Below are 26,844 nucleotides of genomic sequence, written 5' to 3' on the forward strand. Positions count from 1 at the left end.
TCCTGCAGGGACTGGCTGCAGCACAGCCACACAGCTCCTGGTCCTCCAGCAACAGCGAGGGTCAGGATGCAGCTCAGGGATGCAGAAACAGAGGGATTCGGAGGACAGGGACTGCTCTCAGTGCCACCAAAAGCAGGTTTTTGTGTTGCTTTAACACATGCGTTAATAACAGCATCAAGCCACTGGCTCACACATGTGTTTTGTACACATCCCTTCACCAGTTCTATTTTCACTACACAACCCTGTTTATTACAGGCTTATAAGAACACAGTTGTGCAAAAACCAACTAGTTCCATTTACTGCAATGACTACATTAGTAACTATTTTTACTGTAATCTAAACTGTACGCTAAGAGAAGAGATGCCCAAACTGTGAAAAAGCACAGCATTCGTTTAAAAGAAGATTCAGACTGTGACCTCAGAAAATCAAAATGGTTCTTCTGGTTACTATTAAAAAAAAAAAAAAGGGGGGGGGGGTGGAAGAAAAAAAAGGATCTCTTTTGCAGTTACAGCAGACCTGTTAAATGCCCATAGCCCACAAACACAGCCTAGTGCTCAGAAGGGGCCTTATGCTGAGCATTCAGGATGGGCAGTTTGTCTCTTGATAAGCTCCTGATCCTGCAGCATTAGGTCATGATCCGGACCAAGTCCAGAGACATACATAAGGAGCAGCTTCAACTTCAGATCAGCATTTTGAGGGACTGGTAGAGCTTGGTAAGCTTCCTACAGGAAAAACACCCATGCCTCCTTTGACACTTTTGAACAGTAAGCTTAGTTCAGTTCTAGATTTAAGCACCTAAGGTATCACTGGACTACAGGCACAACTGCTGTAGCATTACTGCAAGCTTTAGTCACTGTGGCAATCCACACAATATTTCTCTTTTACAAAATATAAACATTTCTGTCGAAATCCACTGAAACAGCTCATCTTAGTCCTTTCAGATGACTGTTCTCTTCCAAGATCATACTGTTCTTTTTATGTGACTGTTGAAATTTCAATACTGGCAGGGTAACAACCCGATTTTGCCTCTAATTCGCTCGGTATTTTAGCCTTGCTAAGTTCTAAAGACAGATGCTAACTCTGTACTCCACAGAGATGCTCAGAGACAAGCTGCTAAAGAGTCATATGCCAGTTGAAGGGATTCCCCATGTGCTGCTGTCTGGTTTAAAAAGAGCCAAAGGGGAGGGGGCTACGGGCTCCCTGTTATTTCTGGCCTATCATCCTACAAAGATCAATTCTAAAACCTTCTAAGATAGCACAGTCATGACCTAAGCACTTTCTGAAGGTAAAGCAAAAAGTGTGCCAAAGCTATATATAATTATAGTTCCCAATAGGAAGCAAGCAGGGAACATGTCAAGAGCACGGTCTTGGAAACCTGGGGAAGTAGGTTACAAAAATCCTATAGAAATGGGACAATGACTTTCCAGCATACATTCAGGATTGCTGCTGGATGTTATATGGCACCAGCCAAGCTTAAAGAAATCAGTGAATAGGATGTTAAAGCCCCTTCCTCCTCCTTCCCCCAGCACGCAGACTGACAATACACGCTGGAAATGGAAATGCAAAACCGGCTCTCCAAAAGAGGAATAAAGCATGCTCAGAGGGAGATACCACACAGAACATCTGACACCGATTTCACACCCTTGCTTACCTGTTATAACTTGCTCATATGCCCATAAGCTGAGCTCCAAGTATTTGTAACTTTGGGAGTTCTAAAACGATTATTTTTCCCCACTTCTTTCAAACAGCGTTTGGATCAAATCAAACCAATTCATTTACAAAAAAAAAAAAAAAAAGTTGAGACCCTGTCTAAGCAGGTATCAACTTTACTGAAAGGGCCGGCATGTGAACTTTAGCCAACTGCCCAGCAGAACCCCTCCCAATCACTGCATTTTCATGGCCGAACTATATTTAACTCCATATTTACGAAACTAAGTTTATTTCTGCCCATACTGCAGATCAGCAGCAGAAGGGCACAATCATTTAATGGCTGGTAAACCTAAAGACGAAGTGAGTCAGATATTTTTGTGCAGCAGCTAATCTAGACTTTTACCCAGGACAAGGGAGATTTAGCACCAGCATTTAAACACCCTCAAACAGATCAACAAAGAGGCATTTTACTTAGAAGCGTAACGATCTCCACTTCACAAAATGGTTCACTGCTTTCATTGAAAATACCCTTCTCTACAATAAATCTGTTCATTCCGGTTACGCTGTGTGTTAGAAGAAGCAGCTTACTTCAGCAAAGCTAAGAAGGCAGCAGGCTCCACATCAGGCAGCTCAATCTCTGTAGACGTTGTGGCCATTCCACCATTAAACATTGCATCGAAGACTGCACTGCCCACAGCCAGCACAAATCTAAAATTAAACAAACAAACAAACAAAAAGCTTATGTTAAATCATATTCACTTGCAAAAAAAAAAAAAAAAAAAGATCCCAGGCTAGTTGCTGTTCCCCAAGGCTTCCCCAGGGAGGGCAAATCGCTCACAGTGGTAAAGCAAAAATGTTTTGCAAGAGGAGGGAGCGTCAGACTTTCCTTCATTTACTGAGAAAACACCAAAGTTGCAAAGAACTTCATTCTGAGTCCAGTCGCGGTATACAAATTTGCAATGGTTCACCAAAGACAAGATTTTGTGCATCGTGGAACAGAATATACACAGCTGCTTTACAAAGCCCTTATAGGAGCCTACAGCCACTTACGAAGTTGAGAAATTAAGAAACAGCAACTTAAGGAATTCGAGTTCTTCCAGAGAACAGAGCCCAAGACTTGGTGTGGTTCCCCACAGTCACGGACAGAAAATATTTACAGAACACTTGTCACTGCACATTACCCACCTCCTCACGTCTCCTCAGAGAATCCTTGATGACAGCAGCGCACGCGGGGCCGCGGGCACCAAACCTGCTTCTTGCTCAGCCCAGAGGGCAGGCAGACCCCGAGGTGAAGCACAGCAGTGCCAGGAGGTGCCTGCAAACCCTTTACACGCTGCTGTGAGTTTACACGGCGATTAACAGAGGAAGGCATTTTTATCAGCCCTAAAGAAATAGGAAGCGAGAATTCCCACAAAACAGATTTGAGACCAAAAATAATCTTTTGTCCCTCCCATGTAAACAAGATGATTTCCCTCACTGACGAACACCAACCCGTGTTTCAGGAGGAGCCACGGAGCTGCTGAGAGGCCTGCGTATATCTAAGCTGCTGCCTCCACGCCTTAGAAAAGCACTTCTGAGAACTCCCGTTGTTTGAAAACTCAGAGACGAGCTTTTCCCAGGAAAACGAGCTTGTTCCTGGTAGCTGCAACCACGCAGCTCCCTGAACTTAAATAAAGCAAGGGCCACGAAGGTCCACCTCAGCAGCCCCCGCCTGACCAATGAGCATGGGGACATGGAGCAGATGAGGGTGTAGAAGCGATGACTCTGAGCACTTCCACCTGTAAGGAAGAAAATTCAGCAGCTCTCGCTGCAGCAGAGTTTGAAGCACGCTTCAATGGAGAGAAGTATCTGGAACTGGGGGCAGAAAACCGTACGTGACAGAAGGCACGAGACAGAAACCTCTGGCACTCAGGCTCCAAGGAAAAGCCCATCACTACAGAGGAGCTTTGGTTAGATTTTACCATGGTAGGAAGTGACAGAAGCTCTTTTTCTTTTCCCCTCCCCACGTTTTATTTAATTTTTTTCATTTTCTCACTTTTCACTCTGCCCCGTTCAGAGGAGACCTTCTATAGACACAATAGGGAGAAGCGTTGTAGACGTGCCAGGCTTGTTTGCTGTGATGGGCTGCTTGGCTGACGAACTGGGTTGTATTGTTTCTAATTGGGTAAGAGAGCTAGGGACAAGCCATGGTGGTTAAAAAAAAAATGCACATGCATATTTCTATCAAACAATTCTCAAGAAAAATGTCAAGAACAAATAAGAAAACTTGTTCACAATACTAGGATTGCCAGATGAAACAAGAATCCTTGTTTTTACAAAAGCAGTGACGGTGGCAAGATAGTTGCTGGCATTATTTGCTACCAAAAAAAATATTAACGTAAATAAATTGCACTCTAAAATTTTCATTTTCATAGCCAGCACAGTCGACATCCTCAATTAGCGGAGAGCCTTCAGAAGCACTCTGAAAAGGGCACTCATTTGAAAGAAGCTGTCCAACCCTTGCTTCCATTTCGCTCAGTGACAAGTCAACTTGATTTTTTTCACACTGCTGAACCCTAAAGGGATCCCAGTAGGTGCCAGGAAGATGCACAGCACTCTAAAAAACTGCAGGACTACAGATTTCGGAGTTTCCTTAAAACATCACAGGGACACAACTAAGGCAAGAAAATCCCTCTCTCTTCATGGCATCTCCATACTCTTGCTAAAACGAACACTTAAACCTATTCTGAAGACACTCCAGGAAAAGAAGGAACGTGCAGCATGTACACATTTGTTTCCCCAGCTGTGCAGGTCTGCAAAAGAGAGAGATGGTTTTGTTTTGGAGGGGAGAAACAATTATGCCAAGCTGGCAGAGTAATAGAGATGTAATAGTTTTTCTCCTATTGTCTGAAGCACTGTAGCAACCAGCGCACCACAGGGCTCTCCCCTGACCCTAAGGAACACTGCCCAATGCAATTATGCAACTCTCCAAAGGGAACTGCAGGTACCCTAAGCTCCCCATAGTGTCCCAGCTTTACCAGAGAAAGAATCCAAACACTGAGTGTTATTTTTAAACAAGTGTGGTAGCAAAACAAAGTGAGCTGCTGAAAAGATGCAGAGAAATGAGCAGAAGCTGAGCAAAACAACTCAGAAAGCAATGTTTGATTCCTCATCATTTCCCCTGCACGTGTAAGAATCCAAGTAAACTGGCTTTCAGCAGTAAAAGCAGAGTCAGGGGAGCTTGGACAAGGTGAACAATTCGACTGTCTTCACGAAGATCCAAAGCTGATTCTGAAGACTTTTGGAAGCCTGCAAGAAAACATCTTCATTACTCTGTTTACAGCTTCCTACCCACCAGTTTTTGTACTGCTTCCTTGCTCACCTTGGTATCTCCACTCGCCACCTCCTTAACTCCTATACCCAACAGTCCTGCCCCCTTTGCAGGCCATTACAATTCAAAATGAACCATTTGAGAACCATGACGACCCCACCACTGCGTAACACCTCCCTGCTCCACCCGCTCCACTGCAGAGAAATCTTAAAATATCTGTATCAGAAGAGCTGACACGGAAACAGAGCGACACATGATGTGAGGGAGCTCTGCAAAGCCGCAGGTGACAAGAAGCTGATGAACAACGATCGCTCGCTGCATCCTTCCAGAGCAAGGAGCAGAGCCACCAGGTAAAAATGAGGTCCAAAGACCCCAAGGAGAAGCCCTTCAAAACACACCTCCAGGAGCCGGGGTTAGCACACCCTGCCACGTGCCACCGCAGGCACGACAAGTTTATGCACATCCAAGAAAAGGCGGGACAAGCTCAGAAGGGAAATGCCTGAAAAAAGCTTCCAAAAAACTCAGCCTGTCTCCGAGCTGCGATTCTCCCAGGCTGAAGCACATACAGGGGTACATCGCCGTACACTTGCCCCATTCCACTTCAGGCCATGTTTTCTGTCCAATTAACAAGAAAAGTACCCCATCCACACAACTCCTGGCCGACGAGGTTTAGATGTTTCTAATCTCATTGATGTTGTGCATGATGCAGCCAGTCTGGAAAAGGCCAAAAAAAATAAACTTCCGTCTTACTGTCGAGCATAATCAATGCATCAGTCTTGGCCACGTTGCCATCAAGTAGCATCAGAACAGCCTGCTCAGTCCAATGTTTGTTAGCCTTGGAATCAAAAACCATCCTGCTGTTCTGCCTCCTTCACAGCCCATTCGGCAGCAAGAGGGAACAGGCTAATAGCGTGGAGACCAAGCCTGCTCCTGGGTATGCAAACAATTTCCAACAGGGTCTGGAGCCTCTTGAAAAGAGGATGCCTGCTCTTCTCAGGGCTGTGGATGCTTCCCAGGACGGATGCTTGGATAGAAGACCCTTCAGCAAGCCCAGCACAGCCACTCATGCTCTCTGTCTGCAAAGACAGCTTTCAATTACAGCATCACCACTCGAGGACATTGCCACCCGCGACCACTCGGCATTACGCCACACAGCTCCCCGCACCTACAGCCATCCCCACCCTTCTGAGGAGCCCAACAAGAGCAGAGCTGAGCTACCATCACGTCCAGCTCTTAGGGTACTTGCACTAACCAGGTTACTGCCAAAGCCGACAATTTGTAACACGCCGTATTAAAGACCACAAGTTTCAGGGTTCAAAATAAGATATTGCAGACCATTCCTCAAGGCATCACCAGCCACTGTTCAAGAACTCTATTTAGGGCGTGCTCCTACTCTAGCCACTCTTTATACCTGCCCTGGTCCGAAACCAGATTGCAGAAATACTTACCTGTTAATCGTGCACTATTTCAGGCACCTAGCATCAAAGTACATCACCTGCCCTCACCTGCTGAAGCAATACGGTGCCTCTCGATTTAAATTCATTGTTGCTTTGCAACTCAATTCCAGCACAAAATATCTTCTGCTGTTAGGCTGCTGTGGGAGAGCTGAGCGCAGAAGGGGTCTGGGCGGTTTTATTTTAAGCCCTCTGTTTCTGAAATAACCACAGTACTTCATGAATCATCAGGATATCCCAACTGTAATATCATAGAGGCAAGTTTCACTAAAATCTATATAATCCGTAAGTGGGATGTCACGGCATGACACACTCTATTCTATCTTCACCACCCAGAGTTCCAGATGGATTTCAGAGCAATTAAGCAACGATTCACTTTGGGGCCATTTTTTTTTCTTTAGCTTCATTTATTTTCCACTTATTTCTGGCTGAACATTGCCCCTCCCTATCTAGCAAGCCTAGTTCTCAGGACAGGAGCAAGCATACTTAAATACTAATTAAGCTCCAAATTATCAAGCGCAGAACTGACACCCTCAACATTCAAACTAGCCCAGAACAAGTGTGCTTCAAACAGAAAAAGAGAAAAAAGGGAAATCTGAAGGGAAAACTTCCAGGTGCACAAGCACATATGAGAAAAGTGATAGCCTGAGATTGCTTGGAGGGAGGCTCCCTTTGCCAAGCACCGCTTCTGAGCACACTGACAAGCCCTCCCCCATCCCCAATTAAAACAGGTCCTGCCCTCAAGTGAAAGACTCCTGCGTTTGCTGTTTGTACACCTGAGCAAACCCGAAGGTACCCCCTGAAGCAGGGATTGTGAGTGACATGCAGCAGTTCTGTTACGAAGGAGCTGCCCCAAGAAGCCGCTGAATGTCAATCAGCCACGTCCATTCTGCATTACCCAGGTGGGGACAATTCCCAGCTCTTCAGCAAGCTCCGAGCTGCAAATTCTGAAATGGCAGCTTGGCCTTAAGCATTTATGGACAGACAGGTTTCCTCCTGCCCAGATGTCATTTTCAGTACAGCTCTTTCAGAATCCCAGGTTTGCTTTGTAGTGGTGGATTACCTTCCAAAATACAGGGCTTCAGCAACAACTCAATACTGTGTATTTTTAAAACCAAATTTCTGCCACATTTCCCTTCTCAAATCATTGCTCTCTCCCTTCCATTCTCACTGCTCTCACAAATCCCTTTTTCTGTTGACAAAACATTCCTCCTTTCCTCCATAACCCACAGAAACAAGGACTGCTTCCGAGTGAAACCCAGGGGTCCGTTTGTCCCTGCTGCACCTCTCTCTGCCAACACACCTCTGTCCCACCTACCCTTCAGGGGAAAACACAGCCGGACACCAGACCCTGTCCTCTGATGTGGCAAGCGTAGGAAGGAACACTAAATCAATCTGAAGGTTCACAGAGGTTTGATGCAACACCGACCAGCCCAGCTGAGGAGCAGTCACCTCCACGCATGGCCATGCAGCCAGGAACACGTGAAGGACCAGCGCACAGGGCCCACGGGTGGGATCTGGCACACCACAGGCCTGGCGATGCCAGCTCCGTCTGGGGGCTGGTGCTGGGGGCTGCAGCGGCGCGGAGCCAGGCCTGGCCACCGCAGCACCCCGGAGAACACGTCCCTGAGCTCGCAGCTCCAACAAGACAAACATGGGGAGCGGTTACCCGACCCCGTATTTGCTTTCCAGAAAGAGGATCCCTGTAAACCCCCCTCAAGACACATCGCTCCCCAAAAGGTGCCCCGGATGCTCCACAGCAACCCCAACCCGCCCCCCAGCAGGGCCCACGATCCCTGAGCAGCCCCCTAGGGCCCCCAGCACAGGCTGCAGCTCAGAGGAAGCCCCCACCCCAAAACCCACGGCCTGGCCGGGCCTCGTGGGGCCTGGGTGTCCCCCTCCAGAGCCTATTACCCTCCCCCAAAACCCTTCTAGGTCACCCGGGCCCCCTCCAGGGCCTACCTGTGTCGTTTCGTGTCCCATCCCCCCAGCAAACCCTGCTGGGTCACCTGGGTCCCCTCCAGAGCCTATTACCCACCCCCTAACCCTGCTCTGTCACCTTCCTCCCCCCCATTTTATATTATACCCCCCAATATGCTTCGGGAACACCTGGGTCCCCCTCCAGGGCTTACTACCCCCCCCCCAAAAAAAAAACCAACCCTACTGGGTCACCTGGGTCCCCCAAATGGCCTGCCTGTGTCCCCCAAACCCCTCTGGGTCACCTGGGTCCCCTCCAGAACCTATTATCCCTTCCCCAAAAACCCTGCTGGGACACCTGGGGCACCCTCTGTGGCTACGCGCCCCCCTCCCCGGGGCACACATCCCTCCCTCCCCCCCCCCCCCCCCACGGCCGGGCCCCCCGGCGCTGCCCCCCCACCTGTGTGCGGGGATGCGCTGCGAGCCGCGGCCCTTCCCCACCAGGAAGTGGACGTCGCTCAGCACCTCGTTGTTGAAGAGGAAGGCGAAGCGCTCCTGCACCGTCGGCTTGGTCGCCTGCCAGTTGTACACCGGCTCCCGCTGCAGCGCCCCGCCGGGGCCGCCCGCCCCCCCGGCTCCCCCGGCTCCCCCCACCGCAGCCGCCGCCGCCGCGGCCGCAGCCACCGGAGCCGCCGCCGCCGCCACCGCCGGGCCCCCCGCGCCGCCTCCGCCGCCCGCCGCCGGGTTGGCGGCGCCGCACTGGTTGTAGGTGAGGCCGGGCGGCGACGCCGGGGGGGCGCCGTTGGTGCAAGCGGCGGCGGCGGCGCCGTTGCCCGGCGGCGGCGGCGGCGGCTGCGGGCAGGAGGAGGAGAGGCCCCCGGGGCCCCCGCCGCTCCCACCGGCCGCCATTTTGTGCGGCGGAGGCGCAGCAGCGGGCGGCGCGGGGCGGCGCTGCAGCAGCACCAGCACCAGCAGCGGCGGGCGGGACACGGCGGCGGGCGGGAGGGGGGCGGCGATGGTGATGGCGGCGGCGGTGGCGGGAGGGGGGCGGGAGGGGGCGGCGGTGGCGGTGGGGCCGGGGGTGCCGCGGCTGCTGCTGCTGATGCAGAGAGCCGGGCAGCAGCGGCGCATGGATGGGGCACGGCGCCGCCGCCGGCCGGGCCACCGGGGGTGCGGGGGGGGGAGCGGAGGCGGCGGCGTGGGGCGGGGAGAGGAGGGGAGGGGAGGGGAAGGGAGGGGAGGGGCCCGGGAGGGGGCTGGCGCTGAGGGGTGGGAGGGGAGGTGTGAGGGGGCCGGGGGCAGTGCTGGGGGGAGGGGGTAGTGCTGAGGGGGTGAGGGGGGGTTCTGAGGGGTCAGAAGGCAGATCTGGAGCGGGGGGGCAGTTCTGAGGGGTAGGGGGCAGCTCTGAGGGGTCATGGGGCATTTCTAGAGCGGGGGGCAGTTCTGAGGGGCCAGGGGGTGGTTCTGGAGTGAGGGAGCGGTTCTGAGGGGTGTGATCCCCCCGGGGGGATTTCTGGGTGTGTGAAGGGCTGGGCGGTCTCCAGCAGGGGATGAGGAATGGGGGCAGCCCCACGAGGGGGCAGTTCATGGAAAAGAAGGGTGTGGGGCTGAAGGAAGAGGCCCTGGGGGCGAGGGGGGGTTTGGGATACGCGGCAGGGGAAGTCAGGTGCAGTGAGGGGCTGCACAGAGGGGGTACAGAGAGGGCTGGGGGGCCATCTCCGTGCTCTTTCTACCAGGGCTCCCCACATCCCGAGGACACCGCTGATAAACCCAGGATAATCAGCCCGGAGGAACAGGGCCACTGCTGGCACCATGGCTGCTCCCCCAGCACTGCAGGCATTGTCCTGCTTGGACAAGCAGCTTCTCTGCGACCGATCCCACCGCCTGGTCCCTCGTGTCTTGGTGTGCGACTGCTGTGACACCACGGCAATCCTGATCCCGCAGGGTCAGAGCTGCCTTTCCATGCCAGGCAGAGGCCAAAAGCACGATGGCTGGCACCTTCCTGGCCAGGAAGGGTCCTTATTTTGCATCTGGGGTTCAAGAGGCAGCTCACTGCATCCTAGAGTGCCCTGGAAGGCCTCTAGGGCATCCTAGAGGAAATTGGAGGTCACTGGGAGGCTTTCCGGGGGAGCTAGAGGGCACTTGGTGGCCCTGATAGACCTGTGGGGGACCTAGAGGGCAGCGGAGGACCACAGGAGGCCTCCAGTGTGCTTCGGGGTGCACTAGAGAGCCCTGCGAGGCCTTCAGAAGCCACTATATTCCAGAAAGAGTCTTATTTTGCCTCTAGGGTGCAAGAGATGTCTCGTATGGCACCCTGAACTGCTCTAGGCCTGCTGCTGACCCACTAAGGGGCAACAGCAGGCTCATAGGACACTGTAGAATGCCCTGGAAGGCATCCTAGAGGAAAAAGGGGTCACTGTGAGGCTGGATGCCCTGTGAGCCCCCTCTTGCACCCTAGAGGCATAATAAGCACTCTTACGGGAATCTAGAGGCCCCCAGAAGCCTCGCAGGACTCTAGGGCACTCTCAGGCACATCGGAGGCCTCCTGTGGTCCTCCCCTGCACTCTAGATGCGGTGTAGTTCTACCTGGGTCACTCAGTGCCCTCTAGCTCCCAAGTAAAACTTCTCAGTGACCTCCAGTTTCCTCTAGGTTGCCCTAGAGGTCTCCCAGGCCACTGTAGGATGCCCTAGGAGCAACTTCTTGAATCCAAGAGGCAAAATAAAGACTCTGCCTAAGATCTAGAAGCCTCTAGGGTGTCCTACAAGCCCGCTGTTGAACACTCGAGGCAAAGTACACATCCAGGTATCTAGTGGTCTAACACCAATTATGACACATACGTTACCAGTTTCTCCCATCAAAAAGTGCTCCCAACAGAAGCTTTTGGGTACACCTGAACTCTCTTTGAGATCCTTTATGCAACCCCACACACAACACGTCTCTGCACCTTCTCTCTTTCCGCACAACCCTAACCAGAACGCTGAGCCCAACCCTAATTAGGACCCTAAAAAACATGCATGGCACCACTTTCTCCCATCAAAAAGTTCTCCCAACGGAAGCCTTTGGGTAGACTTGTGCTCCCTTTGGGAGCCTTTATGCAACCCTTCAGTGCCTCGAGGTGTGTGTGCATGTCAGAGCAAATGCATGGTCCTTGATTCAACATGCTTGGGAAGGCAGTGTGCTGTCTTCCCCTTCTGTTTTGCGTGCCTTTGCCATACCATTTTTGTTACTGCACAAAGACATGCTCATTGCATTGCTTCAAAGCTTTGAGACCCTTGTATAGCTGAGGGACCTCCCAGATTAATCTCTGTGGCCAGTGCCACGGCACATCACTGCGGTATTGTTACATCACTAGTTGGGACTGAGAGCTTCCGACCTGGTTCTGTATCACATTATCGAATACCTATTTCTGCTGCATAACCTACCAGCGGGCTTGTGCTGCATTTTTTTTAAAGCTGTGTTACACTAAATGGGGAATCTCCCCTAACCACAGCTATGCTGGGGTTCAGAGCTGGGTGTCATAATTGTCCCTTCTGGCATCTAATCTGTGCATGCAGGAATGCGTAGGAAACTTTAGAGGGACGTTGCTTTTTCTTGTGAAATATTTCTAGTATTACTGATAACTGAGCATTGCATACAGACTCTTTCAAAAACACCGCGTCGGTTTTGATTTCACACCATTTGCTCAGCACGTCACAGACTCACACCCCCTTGATGGCCGAGCTGCTTCCATGCAGTTCAGTGTTGCCTTTTTTTTTTTTTTTTTTTTATTCACAAATACAACGTCTGGATGCCTGGATGGTGCCTGCGCGAAGCCTGCTGGTTCCCGTTCCATCCTGTTTGGGTTTCCTCTGCCTTGTACAGGCCATAAACATTAGAGGGAGCTGCAGACTGCTGCATGTCCCCGTGCGCAGCTGGAAGGTTGGACACTTCATGGTTGCATGGAGCCTCATCCAGGGCAGGTGGCACCAGCTGGTCCCCTGCCCACCATGCTGGCCATGCCGCAGCTAATTAGAGCTTATGTGTTTGGCACGTGATTAAATGAATGAAAAATGATTCATTTTGTGGTGGTAGCTTGAGGCTCAAATCCAGGCCAATGGAAAGAAAGCTATGACAGAAATAAGAAGGGATCATGTGGACAGCACAAAAGTGTGCTCAGGATGCTGTCACCTGGGCAGGGGTGCAGGAAGGCACCACGGGATGGGGCGAGGTGTTCGCTAGTCACCAAAGCAGCAGCAATCAGCAGCATTATTAGACAAAGAAATACAGTCAAAAATAGTGCCATCTGGGAGAATTTAACTTCCCAGAAATAAAGCTGAGAATGAACGCTCCTAAAAATGGCAAAGCACCGTTATTTCTGGATCTGATAGCCAACAGATTTCTTCACAAATCAGGCACTCAGCAAAAGGCGGTACTATTTTAGACTGGGTTTTTAGGAAGTAATTGTAATGCAACAAAAAGGCTAACCACGGTAGTGATTCTTGGTGGAGGAATCAGTGAAACTCAGCTGATGCTGGAGGAAGGCTGGCCAAATAGAGACCTGGAAATAGGGGTCTGTCGCACAAGGGCCAGCTACAAGCAGCTGAAAGCCCATGGTAGTGGAATCGGTGGGGCTGGAGCACTTGGCGGTCAGGGACAGAGAACACCCATTGAGTCTGTACATTGTAGAGGCAAAAAAAACACTTATATTTGCAATAAGCATTCCAAGCAAAAGACTGGCATAGCCAGAGAGGGCTGGCCAAACAGCTCGGTCAGACTGTGACAGGCTTTCAGGAGCACTGGAGAGGAGACCACGCGGCAAGACAAACCGCAGCGTGGGTGTTAGCAAGAGCAGGGCTAAAATGAGACTTGCTAAACCCCATGCTTGAGCAATGAGCGCTTATTTAAGCCTCTGGCCAGGTGAGCAGATGCGTCACCAGCCTGGTGGTGTGCTCTGGCCATGGCAGCAGTGGCTCTCCCACATTCAGGGAGCTTAGGCTGCTCTGCACTGTCCCACCGAGGGCTACATGATCCATCCAGTGCACTGGGTGCTGTCGGGGAGAACCTGCATGCCCACGGCACAGCTACAAACCAGCCACTAAAATGGTACATTCTACCACAAAAAAAAAAAAAAAAAAAAAAAAAAAAAAAAAAATCTCTAATTGGTTTGTTTTGTTTGCCTGGACAGGTGCCGTAATCCACTGCAAAACACACAGGAGTTCTTTCCTTCCCTGCCCTGCCCTGTAAACCATTTTAAAAGCAGAAAAAGGAAAATTATTTTTTTTTTGTCCAGTGCAAATCCTTCATTCCTCCCTCTCTGCACACTCAGGGTGGTTCTGGGGCTGGTGACCACCAAGGAGCCCATGTTCCTTACAAAAGACTTTGTCCAAGCAGGACAAGGTGTGGGTTGTCCACCGACACCAGCACAGCCATGCTTCGTCCCCCAAAAAACACTGACACCACTTGCAGTGTGGTGAGCCGACAAAACACCAACACCACTTCCAGCGACACGAGCTACTGCACCCCACAAGGCCACAGGCCCTGCCGTGTCACCTGGGTGCCACCAAGACAGCCAACGCTATCGCCTTTCCCCCCGTGAGATGTTTGTCACCGCGAAGCATCGCGGCCACGTTAACAGCTCCCTCCTCTCAGCGTGAGCAACTATTTTGGGCCGATGCTGCAGCACCCAAGCAGCGCAGGTTATTTCAGCTCAGGGCATGGCTATTTTCAGCACTGCCCTTCCCTGCGTGTGCTTTGCCCCAGCGTCCAACCGCAGGGTGCTTTTTGGGGGCGGTGGAGAGGAACGGGGACGTCATGGGGGGGAACGGTTTGCCAAGGTTAATGCCCAAAGCAGAAACCTTTGCCCCCATCCACCTGGATCCACCCAGCCTCTTAGGGGAGAAACCATGAAAAAAGGGAGTGTTTCTGGAGCAGAAAGCTGACAGTCCGATGCCAGGAGAGACAACACAAGAGGGGAAGGAGAGTGATGGGGCTGGGAGAAGCATGAACAAGGTGGGAAGAGGAGGGCAGAGGGCTGGATGCTGCAGAAACACCCAGGGTCACAGTGCAATGGCTCCAGAAAAACAGCTCAGCGGGATGAATGGGGCACCCCCTGCTCATCCCCATCCTCTGGGGCCTTCAGCTCTGGTGCCACCCAAGCACCCCAGGAGAGGACACACAGCCCAGCCGTGCTGGACAGACCCCCATAGCACAGGAAGCAGGTGAACCATTTGTCAAGCAGCAAGCATGGATTCCTCCAGAGACAGCAGCATCACTGAGGTTGTCCCCACAAGCCCCAGGGAGGACACCACCAGAGGGTGACACCAACCAGGCACTTTCTTCTGGCCGGTTTCCCCCTCCCACCACCCCACAGAGGAAGGCAGGCCTGTCTGGGAACACAGCGATCACAAAACAGAGCTGGGAGAAGTGACCCAGCTCTCCGGTAGGTCTCAATGCATTTTTATTAAATTCTTACAAAACAGAATACAAAATTCTGGCATCAACAATTGTTATAAAGGAAAACTTCAATTCAGCTGTATCAGTTCACCTGGTACATACAGTAAAGTGCTTGTTTTTTGTTTTTTATCCTTTTTAATTTTTTTTGTTTGTTTTCATTTTTATTTTCCAGCCAGCCCCCGAGCAGAGGCTGCCTGTGTACAAACCAACAGTGCGTTAACGTGACTCTTGTCGAACCAGCTTTGGCAGTCTTCATCAATTGTAAAGTGGAGAAAGTTTCTCCTATTCCGATAAAAAAAAAAAGTTAGCTTCACAGTAAAAGTTTCTAACCAGTCCTAAGTCGAGTTAGTTGGCTGAAAGGGGAGGGGGCGAAGGGAGGAGGAGGGAGAGCCAAAACGCTTAAAGTTTCCAGCTTTAAAAAAAAAAAAAAGTTGGTTTCCGTGACAGATGCTCTATGGGGGAGGCTTTGCACGAGCAGGGGGGGACCAAAGGGCTTTGGGGAACCGGGCAAGGAGCACAGCACAGGGAAGCATCTGCCTGGCACAAGCATCATGCCCAGCACCCATGGGTGCCCTGCTGCTGCCACCGAGCACCCACAGAGCTGGAGGTGCTCCAGAGGCATCCCCCCAGGCCTAGAGGCATCAAACATCCTTACAGACCCAGAGACCCTGCCACATGCTGCAACCACGCCACCAAACCGAACCCCGAGCCAAAACGCGCCGGCAAGCCTTCAGAAGAGTGCATGTACGTAAAAATACAGGTCTTGCACGTGGGAAGAAGGGGAAATGCTGTTTGCTAACAAAAGCACGGGGGGACAAAAATTTCAGAGCCATCCCCCACCATCCCCATCCCACGATTTTTTTTAAAAAAGACTGCAGCGTGCAGCATTAACAATAGCTTTCACAATACCAGCTCAAGGCATCGCGTACTGTACATCATTCAAGTATTTCTTAATATAAGACAACAAGGAATTATCTACAACTGATAAAACAAAATAAGCTATAAAAAGTAATGTACAATCAAGATGGATTTTTTTTTTTTTCCTTTAAAGGAGGCCTCTCCGGAGGGGTTCCCACCTGAGCGGTGGGACCGGGCAGCCGGGGGAGAGGGCGGATCAGGGGGCACGGTGGTTTTGGAGAAGGGGGCGGGCTGCTGCCCCTGGCCCACTGATGCTGCTCAGCAGAAGGGCCAGGGTGGGTGAGAAAAGCCAGTCCCTGCCCCAAATGCCACCGCCACCTCGATCGTCTCCCAAGATAACTCACACACACCTCCCTGAAACAAAAAACACGTATTGCATAGTATTGCTGTCAGCAGTCTTAAAACAAAAAGGATAACTTCCCCCTCACCCCCAGAGACAGCGACTGTCTTCAGCTGAAGACCCGGGAAAATCTCTTCCCTGGCTCAAAGCGAGCTCCCACAACCTTCACTGTGCACACGATGGGTCGAGGTTGCTTTTTTACAATACAAAGCTCCAAGCATTGAGTTAGAGGGGGGAGACTGCAAACAATCGGGGCACCCTCCCTTCCTGTGCTCAGAGGGGAAGGGATGGGGGGGGGGGGATACAGGGATGGCCACTGGCTGCAGGAGCTGGCTCTGAACCCGCACATGGGCTTTTTGATCCAGCATCTCCCAGACCTCGCCCTGCCTGCACCCCTGCCTTCCCACAGCAGGGTCCGAGGGAGGCCCAGACGTGCGCCATGACCACCACTGCACGCAGCCAGTTCTCTCCAGTTGCCCTGGAGACCCCACACCATTGTCACCCTGACCCCAAACCCTCTGGCAACCCTTTAGTGCTGCCGCCACCCCCAGGGCACCCCCTTCTGCCACCGCAGCCTCAGGGCCCGCCCGAAGCCAGGCTGGGTTGTGCTGCCCTGCAGCAGGTCCCTACATAAGGGGGGTTCCTGTTTGTATCCATGGAGCACCCTGTTATTCCCAAAGGGTTGTTTTCCTTTGGTTTTCCAGCTGCTCTGAAACCAGGGGTGCACAAACCCCCCCGGTGCAGGAGTACCACATCAGGGCCATTCTGAGCATCTCCCCACGCTCTGACCTTACCCCCAGGAGCCGCTTGCTGGAGCGAGGGTGGAAAGGAAGACATTTCTCCGTGCCCTGTAGAGAAGCACAGCTAGCAGTTTAAAACCAACAATAACAATTAAAAATTAAAAATTAAAAGGATAAAGTGAGTGAATAGCTTATTCTGGAAGCTGGCTGCCGGGGGGAGAGGGAGTAGGTTTGCAAGCTGGGGTTTCAGGCAGCAGGACGGGATGGGATGCTGCTCCCGCACCAGCACCGTCCCCTCTGGCCACCACAGTTCCCTGCACCATGCCAGCGTGTCCCCGAAAGCGCAGCTGGGACAGGATGGGGCCCCCCTGCGTGCCCCCTCCCCAACATCAGGGGTAACCTGCAGCTCCAGAGGGAGCTGAGGTTAAAGTGCTGCTACTGTTGTTGGAAATGCGACCGAGGGGCTTTTGTTCACAGTATGAAATGAGCTGAAATAGTCAAAGCAGCTGCGGATAAAAAGAGTCCTTTGGTGTTGGGGCGGGGGGGGGGGAGGGGGTGGGAAATGTCAGGGGAGAAACCAAGAGTCGAGAAACAAAAGTCCGTGTGTCTGTCAGATGTCCTTGAGTGTGCCCTGGGTGAAGCAACCTCACGCTTGATTTAATACCTTTAAAAAAAAAAAAAAAAATCTTAAACAAACCCTCCCAGCCCCAGCCCTACAAGATCAGCAAAACCTTGGAAACCAGCCAACAGGACGAGTCCTGATCTTGTCACCAGCTAGAAACAGTGTTGGTTTTTGGGGAGGGGGGCTGGAAGGGGGGTGGGGAGAGAAGAGGAGGAGAGGCTGGGAAGGGCATGGACGCGGGGGAATGGCGCAGGGCTCAAGCCTGGTCGGCCACCAGGACCAGCGGGGCCACCAGGTGCTGCCCCGCGGCCACTGCCTTGGCCAGGCTGCTCTTCTGCCGCCGCTTGGCCAGCTTGGACTCGGAGGGGGGCGAGAGCTGCATGGCCCATGAGGTAGCTTTGATGATGATGGGTCGCGCCTCCTCCTCCTCCTCTTCGTCCTCGTCACGCTGTGTCAGCTGGCGGTTGACAGCGATGGCCTCAGCAGCAAAGGAGGTGAGCTCTTTGGCACTGCTGTTCCTAAGGGGGAGAGCGGGGGTTTAGGGGTGCAGGCAGAATGGGCTGAACCCATGTTTTGGGGTCTTTCACCCCACGTGCACATGGCACTGGGCCGGACAGTGACTCAAACCCAAATCACACATTGCAACCACTGCCCAGGACACAAGAGCTGTGGCAGAACCCCTCAAAAAGCAGCATGAGCCAGGAGCCTACAATTCTATGGGCATTGGTTTTAAATTAAAAGTTGATTTAAATCCAATATTAGGAGGAAATTCTTCCCCCTGAGGGCGGTGAGGCCCTGGCTGAGGCTGCCCCATCCCTGGCAGTGCCCAAGGCCAGGCTGGATGGGGCTGGGGGCAGCCTGGGCTGCTGGGATCGTGCCTGTGGCAGGTGTGGGACAGGGTGGACTTTGAGGTCCCTCCCAACCCAAATCATAGTTCTGTGATTCCAGGCCCCCCCCAGCACACGCACACCCCCGCTCACCTCTGCAGGATGATGGGGGTCGGCAGGGTGTTATCCGGGGCACACTGCAACGAGATGGAGCCGCTCAGAGCTGGGTATCCTGCAGCCCCCCCCCAGCTTTTGGGGGTGCTGCACTGAGGTGTGTGTGTGGGGGGGGGGGGGGGGGAACAGGCAGCACTCACCCCCTGCACCCAAGGGTGCTCCAGGACCTGGGCCGCACTGAGCCGCTTCTTCGCATCCCTCACCAGCAGCTTGGAAATGAGGTCTTTGGCTCCAAAGGAGATGTGCGCCCAGTCCTTGTCGGGAAACTCGTACTTGCCTTCCTGGATGCTCTCAAACAGCATGTTCTGGGGGAAGGGGGCAGAAATAAAGGAAAAAAACATCCAGACAAGCTGGGGCGGGGGGGGGGGGGAGGGGGGAGGGGGCTGTGGAGTGGGTTTGGGGGAGTTTGGGCGCACCTGGCAGGTGTGGCAGGCCTCGCCGCGGTCCCAGCCGCAGTCAGAGCCACAGTGGCCCACGAAGGGGGGGTACCCGCTGAGCATGATGTACAGGATGACGCCCAGGCTCCACAGGTCGCAGCGCTTGTCGTAGATGGACGCCTCCTCGTTAAAGGCTTCCACCACCTCCGGGGCCATGTACTCGGCTGAGCCGCACTGCGGGGATAAACACGGGGTCCCCAAATCAGGTCCCCAAATCCCCTGCGTGGGGGAATGCTGCGGAACTGCCCCTCCCTCATGGGGCAGGTTGTCACCAAAGGGTCACCCCAAAGAACAAGCCCCAAGGGACACAGCCCCCTCCCAGCACCCCAGTCTCTGAGAACAATCCCGCTCCTCCTCCTCCGCCGCGGCAGGAGTTAACAGCTGATGCCAGCAGGGACGCCTCCGAGGCCCCGCGTCCCTTTTTGCCGTCCCCTCCCCGGGACTCTGGGGCTTTCCAGCGCACGTGACCGCGCCGGGCCTTGTGACGAGGGCAGAGAAAAGCTGCAGGCAGCAGATAATCGCCCCGGCCGCGCCAGCAGCTGATGCCGCAGCAGAAAAACACGCGCCGCCCTCCCTCCGGCACGCTGCTGCTGCGCAGCCTTAACCCTGCCGGGCCCGGGGCAGCCACACCCGCAGCGTCCCCCCCCCGGGGCTGAGAACAGGCAACTCGTGACACCCAGGAAATTCTGGTGCTGCCCTGGGAAGAGGGATAAGGCAGGAGGGAGAGGGGCTGGGAGAGGTGAGGGGAGCATTTGGGTGCTTTATGCCCCCCCCCCCACCCCACACACACACACTGCTGCTGCATTGCATCAGCTGGGCTCTGCCGTCCCCTGCCCCGTGCCAATAAAACACCGGTGCCAAAAAAACACCGGTGACGCCCTGCGTGGGGCCTCGCTGCTGTGATAAGGGCAGCAGGGCTTCCCTCACCCCAGGGGGGGCACCAGCTTTGGAGGGGGGGGGGGGTGTCCTCATAACACACCGCCCCCCCCCAGTTTTTTAGGGTGCCCCCATTGCACCCAAGCAGCCTCCTGCAGCAGGGAGCCCCCAGTATAAGACCTAGACGAGGCGGGGGGAGGATATCACAGCAGCCTCCCCCCAGCCTCCACCCCTCCCCGCCAGCCTCCGCGGCCGCCTCCGCCGGGGCTGGCTGTTGCTAAGGCTCGCGGCAGCCCGGGCTGCGTGCCAGCCCCCCCGCGCCGTGCAGGGCCCCCCCCTTGTGAACGCATTACGCAAGCCCGGCCTCGCCTGCCAGCATCAGCCCAGCGAGAAGCGGGGGGGCGGGGGGGGGGTTGAGGCCGCGGTTACCCCCCAAGATTGCGCTCCCCACATTCGGTGCGGTGTCGGGGTAACGCTGCTCCCCGCAACCCCAACAGAAAGCAAAAGGGGTGGGGAGCACAACAGCTGCTGAGAGCAGCCCCGGCCCCATAACGTGGGGGCAAGGGGGGGGTGTGTAGAGGGCATGGCGGGGGGGCTCAGGGCACCCAGGGGTGCAGGCTCATGGCCTTACCGGGGTGAGCAGCTCGGGGGTGGAGATGGGGGAGCAGTCACCGTTCAGCTTGATGCCGCTCCCCAGGTCGAAGTCGCAGATCTTCACCGGGGACACCTGGGGGGGACAGGCAGCTGGTGACCCCTGGGGATGGGGATGAGACACCCCCCCCGGCCACTACCCCCAGCTGGCTGCTCCCTGCTCACCTGGTCTGGGCTCTCACACAGAATATTTTCGGGTTTTAAATCCCTGTGTGCTATTCCTAGGGGGAGAGGAGACAAAATGGAGTCAACGAGGGGCCAAAATCACCCCAATCCCACTGTGGGGAGGGGCTCAGGTGCAACCACAGAGAGCCCCCCCCTCGTCCCTCCCCACCCCAAATCACTGCCTGTGTCATGGGGAAGGGCAGAAATTGCTGCTGGCCTCGAGTCAGCCTGACTGGAGGAACAGGTTCGGCACCACCAAACACCTCGTGATGGAGCTGGGCCTGACCCCGTGCTGTGACGGGGCGTCTCCAGGGCAGGGGGACATGGGGAGGTGCCCAGGTTCCCCCAACCCCACAAGGGTGAGGGCTGCAGGCCTGAGCTGACCTTTGTTGTGCAGAAAGTGAAGGGCGCTGGCGATATCCTGCACCACCACGCTGGCCTCCAGCTCATTGAAGTGGCGCCTCCGATGGATGTGGGTCAGGATGGAGCCTGCGGTGGGCGAGAGCAGAGTGGGGGCTCGGGGGTCGGCTCCATGCCACCTTTCCTGTGCCCCTCGGGGAGCCCCCAACGCTGTGCTCACCTCCTCTCATTTTCTCAAACACCAAGTAAAACCTCTCCTCCTCCTCAAAGAACTCAATCAGCTCCAGGACGTTCCTGCAGGGACAGCAGGATCAGCCCACAGTGCCACCCCCAAAACAGTTGGGGTCCCCCCCTGCCGCCACGAGCCCACCAACCCACTGCCAGCATCAGTCCCCCCAGGGGGCCACGCAGGACAGGCGCCAGCGGGGAACTGCATTGCAAGTGATTGAATCCAAACAGCCGAGGACCCCCCAGCCACATTCTGGGGATTTGGGATTGGGGGGAGGCTGATTTTGGGCACCGCATTCAGCCCTAATTGCTCGCAGACCTCTCCCGGCCGCACACCCCTCGGCACGGGTCCAACCTGGCCCCCCGTTGCCATGGTGAAACATTTTTCGTGGCCCTGAGATGCTCGGGGCGAGGCCGAAGGGAGGGAGGGGAGGCCAGCAGAGGCCGAGGGGAGGCGAGCAGAGGCCCGAGGCTGGCCCCGCAGTACCTGTGTCCCTGGCACTGGTAGAGCATCTCCACCTCCCGGAAGACCCTGCTGCGGATGTGGCCCAGGCGCTTCTCGATGATCTGAAATGCGGAGAGGGGGTGGGGGGGGGCTCAGCGAGGGACCCCACGGACAGGGCAGAGGGCTCAGGGGGATCCCCAGGATGGGGACTGGGGGGTGTGGGGCCGGGCTAACGGAGGCTGGGGGTGCCCGAAGGGGTTAAGGCAGCAGAACAGGCCGTTCCCGCAGCGCTGCCAAGTTGTTCCCTCCCACGGGGCCGCAGCCAAGGGCCCTGCACCGCCGCCAGCCCTGGTGCGGGCAGACAAGGGCTCGCATCCCTGCCACTGGCCAGGCAGAGATCCCGACACCACACACCCTCTGCGCTGCCTCAGTTTCCCCAGTGCATAATTACATGGGGCAGCCAAGTTCCTGCTGCATTTCGACTCTAACCCTCAAAACCTGACAGCACTTTTTGGCCACGGGGCTACCCCTTGGCTTGGGGCTGCGAACTGCAGCAGCTGCTGCTCCCCCAAAACACGCTCCCCCCGAGGTCACAGCCTCCGGACCCCCCCCACAGGGCCTCCACCTCAGCCCCCATGGCCACAGTCCCGTGGGGAGGACACGCATGGGCCTGGAGCTCAGCAGCCGTGCAGCACCAGACCCCTCCTCACTGCACGTCGCAGGCCGCGTTGGAAGCGTTAATTTAACCCCCCCCACCCACGCTGCGAGACATGGCCGCCCTAATTTAGCAGGGAGAGGAGTGCAGCGAAGGGATGGGACCATGGTCACAGGGCTGGGTGGTGGCAGGAGCTGGAACAGCAGGGGACACGGGGTGGGAAGGGAAACTGAGGCACGGGCAGAGCCAGGTACGCAGCCACGCGTTACCTTCACTGCATACTCCTTGTTGGTGATGAGGTTGACACAGGACTGGACTCTGGCATGGGCCCCTTCCCCGAGCACCTCCTCCTGCAGCTGGTAAACATCTGGCAGGGGAGAGGTCGCCTCAGCCTCCAGCAGGGAGGATGGAGTCCTCAGACCCCGTGGGACATTGATGCTGTCCCTTCTCCCGGGCCTGTCGCCAGCCCTGGGAACAGCAGGAGGGACCCGCTCCTGCCCAAGCACGCCGCTCACCTTCGAACCTGCCGGAGAAGCTGTCGGTGGCTCTGCAGCGCTTCTTCTTCTTGTTCCTTTTCTTGGCATCAGGGATGTCAATGGGTTGACTTGAAGGCATGTCTGCACCAGGGCAAAGCCACCCGCGTCAGTCCCGCGGGGACAGCCCTGTCACCCGGCCCTCCCCAAAGCCTTCAGGGTGAGGCGAGGGGACAACGTCCTGGGACGCAGCCACGCACTGCTCACCGGGACGGGACGGGCACTCGAAGTTGAAGACAGGCTCCAGGTGGTTGGACTGGTCGAACTCCAGGTCGAAGGGGTTTTGTCCCTGCGGGCAACAGGAACATGAGCGAGGTCCCGGTACAGATGTGGCCTCCACCACACTCCTGGCTTCAGCACCCGCGCTGCTCACCCATTCCCACGGGACCCCAGCACACGGTGCTGCTGCCCAAGGGAGGAGAAGGAGGGCAGCAGGGTCTGACCATGGCTCCCAGTGGAGATGGTGCTAGGGCCACGTGCACCACACCATCCCCAAATCCGGGGCAGCCAGCATCATACCCACAGGCACCTGTAACCCACGGCACAGGACCAGACCACAGCTGACCCCCCAGCCCAAACCCTGGTGCAGGGCAGGGGAGAGGCTGCCTCCATGACCCCGAACCTATCACAGCACCCAGCCAAGATATCAGGACCCCAGTTCCCCACTGGGGCAGTGACAGCGGGGTGGCACCCAGCTGGCGAGGCGAAAAGGCAGCGGCCTCGGCGGGGTTACAAAACCTGCTCAGGCAGAGGGGGGCAGACAGCGCCTGGCTCCCAAACCCGCCCTGGTGCCAGCCCCGCAGGGAACACGACCACACTGCCAGAAAGGGCCAGCAGCAGCCTGCTGGCTCCTGCAGGGTCCTCCATGGGGGGGGCACGTGTACCCCCACACTGAAAATCCAAATCTGCAAAACGAAGCATCGCCCTGGGCAGCCAGCCCCCCCTCGATGCTGTGTACCACGGCCTCAGCATCAGGGCCTCAGTGTGCACCCCCCCAGCCTTGCCAAGCGGCACCGTGGGCAGGATGAGGCCACCCGTGCCGGCTGCCGCAGCCTCGGCACACAAAGGTCTGGGGGATGGGGAGCGACCGCCGAGCACCAGCTCCATCGCACGGCCGAGGTGTCCCCCCCGCGGCCCCGGCCATGGGGCCGGGGGGGGGGGTGGTGAGTGAAAACCCAGCCAAAAGCCTTAAAAGCAGGATTAGGTGTCAGCTAAAATAACCCGGGCAGGTTGCAGATGATCTCCCGGCATCCCTCGAAGCGCTCACAGCCAAACTAAACAAAGATCCCATGCAGCCCCAGCCCCGCGCCCAGACAAGAGGCAGCATTGAGAGCGGCGGGGGGGGCGCAGGATCCATCCCCTCCTGCACACCCCGACCTTGACAGCGGCCGGGACGGACGCGGGGTCACCGCCGGGATGGGTGCGGGGGTAGGACGGTGCCCGGCCGCAGCCGTGCAAGCAGGGACGTGCGCTCCGTGCTGCCAGGATCCGGCCCTCGTGCAAGACTCTTGCACGACAGGTCCTGCCGCAGGGCCTGGTGGCTGCCACACTCCCACCTGTGTGCCCGGGGTGTCACAGCCCCGTGCCGCAGCTTGACACCCCCACCGGGCTATGGGACACGGAGGGGAGCGGGGACGCCTGCTCCACGCCCACCCCAGGAGCTGAGCTGCACCCCGGCACCACAGCAGGGCAGGATCCGTCCCCCTGCGGCTTTGGGGCAGTGGGACCGGGGCTTCTTCCTTCCTCCAGGTGCTTTTGGGGGCAGTGTGGGGGCGGCTCGCCCCCCCGGCAGGTGTCGGGGTGTCCCGCAGCGCACTGCAGCGAGCAGGATCCGGCCCTGCCCACCCCGGCCCCAGCATCACGGCCCGGCCCCCCCGGCCCCCCCCCGCGTTACCTTGAAGGAGCGGTGGAACCCCTGGATTTCCGACTTCTTCTGCACCATCTTGCGGCGGGGGGGGGCGGCGGGGGGCGGCGTTGCTGGTACAAAACGAGGGGACGAATAAAAACTGGGGGGGGGGGGGGCGGGAAGGGGGAGGACGGGCAGAGCTGGAGAGGAGCCTGGGGGGTGGCTGAGACCTGCGGAGAAAGAAGGCCGGGGGGGGGGGGCGGAGGGGGAGGAGAAAGGGGTCAGAAGGGTCTCACCCCCCCCCCTGCGTCCCCCCCCCCCGACCCCGCAGCCCCCCCCCCTGCTCACCGGCGCGGCCCCGCAGAGCCGCCGCTGCTGATGGTAGCGCAGCCCGCACCGCCGCCCGCTCCGCTCCGCTCCGCCGCCGGGGGGGGGACGCGGCGCCGCCGCCCCCGGCTCTTTTATAGCCCCGGCCCCGGCCCGCCCCCCCGGCCCCGCCCCCCAAGCCCGGCCCGCCCCCCCCCGCCGGGACCCCCCCGCGCTGCACCCGCGGAGCAAAACAGCCCCCCCCGGGCACCCCCTGCTGCACCAGGGGCACCCCGCCGGCACCCCCCCCTCCTGGGCACAGGGACTGAGCCCCCCCCCGGGCACCCTGCGCTGCTCCCCAGGGACAGGGAACACCCCCCAGCTGCAGGGACCCCCCCCAGGTGCAAGGACACCCCCACAGGGGCAGGAACCCCCCCCTTCTGCAGCCCAGGTCGGGGGCACTGCCACGGGGGACCCCAGGGATATGGGTGCCTCCTCCCCCACAGGGCCCCCCCCTCATGCCACGAGTGGGGCCGTGCTCAGCACCAGGCCTGCATGGGGGGGGGAACAGGCACAGGGTCACGGCCCCCCCCTAATCCCCACAGGCCACCAAGGCCCCTCAGTGGTGTGGGACAGGGGGGGGCTCGCTAGCGGGGACCTCCCAACTCCACTCTTGGTGGCACTATGGGAGGCCGGGGCTGTGTGTGTGTCCCCATGTAAGTGTGCCCCCCCTGTGTCTGTGCCCCCCCCCCTTCTTGCATGTGTGGCCCCCCCCCGCTGCGTGACGCCAGCCGGAGCTGAGAACAGACGCGCTCGTTGCGCCGAGCAGCAGCGCAGGGCCCAATGGCTGCGGCACCGCGGTGCATGACTTCACCGCCCGCGCCGCGCATTGGCTGCACGCCCGCCACCGCCGCCATTGCGCACCCAAGGGGCCCCCCCCGGCCCTGTGCTGCTACCCCCCCCGCCCCGCAGCCCCCCGCCGTCATGCTCGCCCCCCACCCCGTTTCCTTCCTCCTCCTCCCCCTCGTCCCATTGGGGATGTTTTGCTGCAGCCCCAGTGCCACCGGTGCTGGCCCGGCTCGGGGCCACCATGGTGGGGTGACGGGGCCCCCACCACCCTGCTGTGGGCCCAGACCCTGCAAATCAGCAAAATTCCCTGGTTTTGGCAGGCCTGGGCTGCCCTTCCCATGTCCCACCCTCCAGCAAAGCAGATGGGGTGAAGCAGACACCCTGGATCTCAGACCGCTGCCCTGCTAACAAGGGGTCCCCAATTAACCCAAGCTGGTGCGGGGAACAAGCAGGACTCGGGGGGATATAGGGGATTTGTGGGGTTTTGCCCTCTGAGGCTTGCAGAAGGGACAGGGGATGGAGCCACCGGGTGCGCTGGCTGCTGGCACCCGTCGGGCGGCTCCGGTGCAGGCAGAGGAGCCACATGCCTCCCAAATTGCTCACGCTGCCATGTAGGTCACCCGGCTGGTAATGACAGGGTGGCAGCGCTGGCACCCACAGCCCTAGCAGGGCCACCCGCGGGTGCCTGGTGCGGTGAGGACACCTGGGGACACCCAGGAGCTCGCCCAGCCCATGGGAACCCATTGTCATGGGGGGCAGGAGCAGTGTGTGTGTGCTGCGTGTGCTGCGTGTGCACGGCGTGCATGCTGTGCCCTGTGTGCGCCCTGTGTGCTGCATGTGCACGGTGTGATTAGCGTGCACTTGCTGCATGTTCACTGCATGCTCTTTGCATGCTCAGTGTGCTCTGTGCATGTTTTGGTGCATGCTCTGTGTGCTTGTCACGTTGTGTGACCTCTGCTTGCTGCATGCTTGGTGCACACTGTGCTTACCATGCACTCACTGCACGCTCACTGCACACACCCTCCATGCTTGCCACACGCACTGCACGCTCATTGTTCACTCCTTGCATGTTCCTGGGCTCACTGCACAGTCACTGCATGCCCGCTGC

General features: G+C 56.8%; 2 protein-coding genes and 1 long non-coding RNA gene across 7 annotated transcripts in view; 1 reads left to right on the top strand and 2 right to left on the bottom strand.

The window, feature by feature from the left end:
* Positions 1-9,477, bottom strand: part of BTBD2 (BTB domain containing 2) — a 25,363-nt gene extending 15,886 nt beyond the window's left edge. For 3 of the 4 annotated variants that reach the window (XR_005261322.2, XM_072029281.1, XM_027472055.2), the window contains exons 1-2: positions 8,792-9,477; positions 2,239-2,358 (exon numbers count right to left, since the gene is read on the bottom strand). Coding sequence is in view for 3 of the 4 variants with exons in the window: in XM_072029281.1 (XP_071885382.1) it covers positions 2,239-2,358; positions 8,792-9,462 (791 nt within the window). In the remaining variant the exon portion in view is untranslated. Of the gene's footprint in view, positions 1-2,238; positions 2,359-6,465; positions 6,519-8,791 lie in introns of those variants that run through there. The other variant, XM_072029280.1, reaches the window with a different exon arrangement.
* Positions 8,989-12,385, top strand: LOC113845598 (uncharacterized). 2 transcript variants are annotated; one of them, XR_003501314.3, is made up of 2 exons: positions 8,989-9,100; positions 10,068-12,385. It is a non-coding gene; the product is annotated as an uncharacterized lncRNA (long non-coding RNA). The 2 variants fall into 2 exon arrangements; XR_011805279.1 differs by lacking the exon at positions 8,989-9,100 and adding an exon at positions 9,239-9,349.
* Positions 12,386-14,751: 2,366 nt separating this feature from the next.
* On the bottom strand, positions 14,752-25,034 carry MKNK2 (MAPK interacting serine/threonine kinase 2). The gene is made up of 14 exons (XM_027472044.3): positions 24,930-25,034; positions 24,630-24,811; positions 22,943-23,024; positions 22,718-22,819; positions 22,472-22,569; positions 21,590-21,669; positions 21,095-21,168; positions 20,899-21,003; positions 20,515-20,570; positions 20,330-20,425; positions 18,802-18,996; positions 18,526-18,690; positions 18,365-18,408; positions 14,752-17,902 (listed from the first exon to the last, which is right to left on the bottom strand). The coding sequence occupies exons 2-14, from the start codon at positions 24,675-24,677 to the stop codon at positions 17,641-17,643; spliced, it is 1,407 nt and encodes a 468-aa protein (XP_027327845.1). The 5' UTR covers positions 24,678-24,811; positions 24,930-25,034; the 3' UTR covers positions 14,752-17,640.
* Positions 25,035-26,844: the final 1,810 nt, after the last annotated feature.

This window comes from Anas platyrhynchos, chromosome 29 (assembly GCF_047663525.1).
Source record: "Anas platyrhynchos isolate ZD024472 breed Pekin duck chromosome 29, IASCAAS_PekinDuck_T2T, whole genome shotgun sequence".
Lineage (NCBI taxonomy): Eukaryota > Metazoa > Chordata > Aves > Anseriformes > Anatidae > Anas > Anas platyrhynchos.

What these genes read in the sequence shown, in the direction of transcription:
- MKNK2 (XM_027472044.3), bottom strand. Translation starts at nt 24,677, where the DNA reads ATGGTGCAGAAGAAGTCGGAAATCCAGGGGTTCCACCGCTCCTTCAAG. An exon ending in TCACTTTCTGCACAACAAAG is followed by an intron (nt 20,571 to 20,898) that starts GTCAGCTCAGGC and finishes CTCTCCCCCTAG; the next exon opens with GAATAGCACACAGGGATTTA. An exon ending in CCCCCGAGCTGCTCACCCCG is followed by an intron (nt 18,997 to 20,329) that starts GTAAGGCCATGA and finishes TTATCCCCGCAG; the next exon opens with TGCGGCTCAGCCGAGTACAT.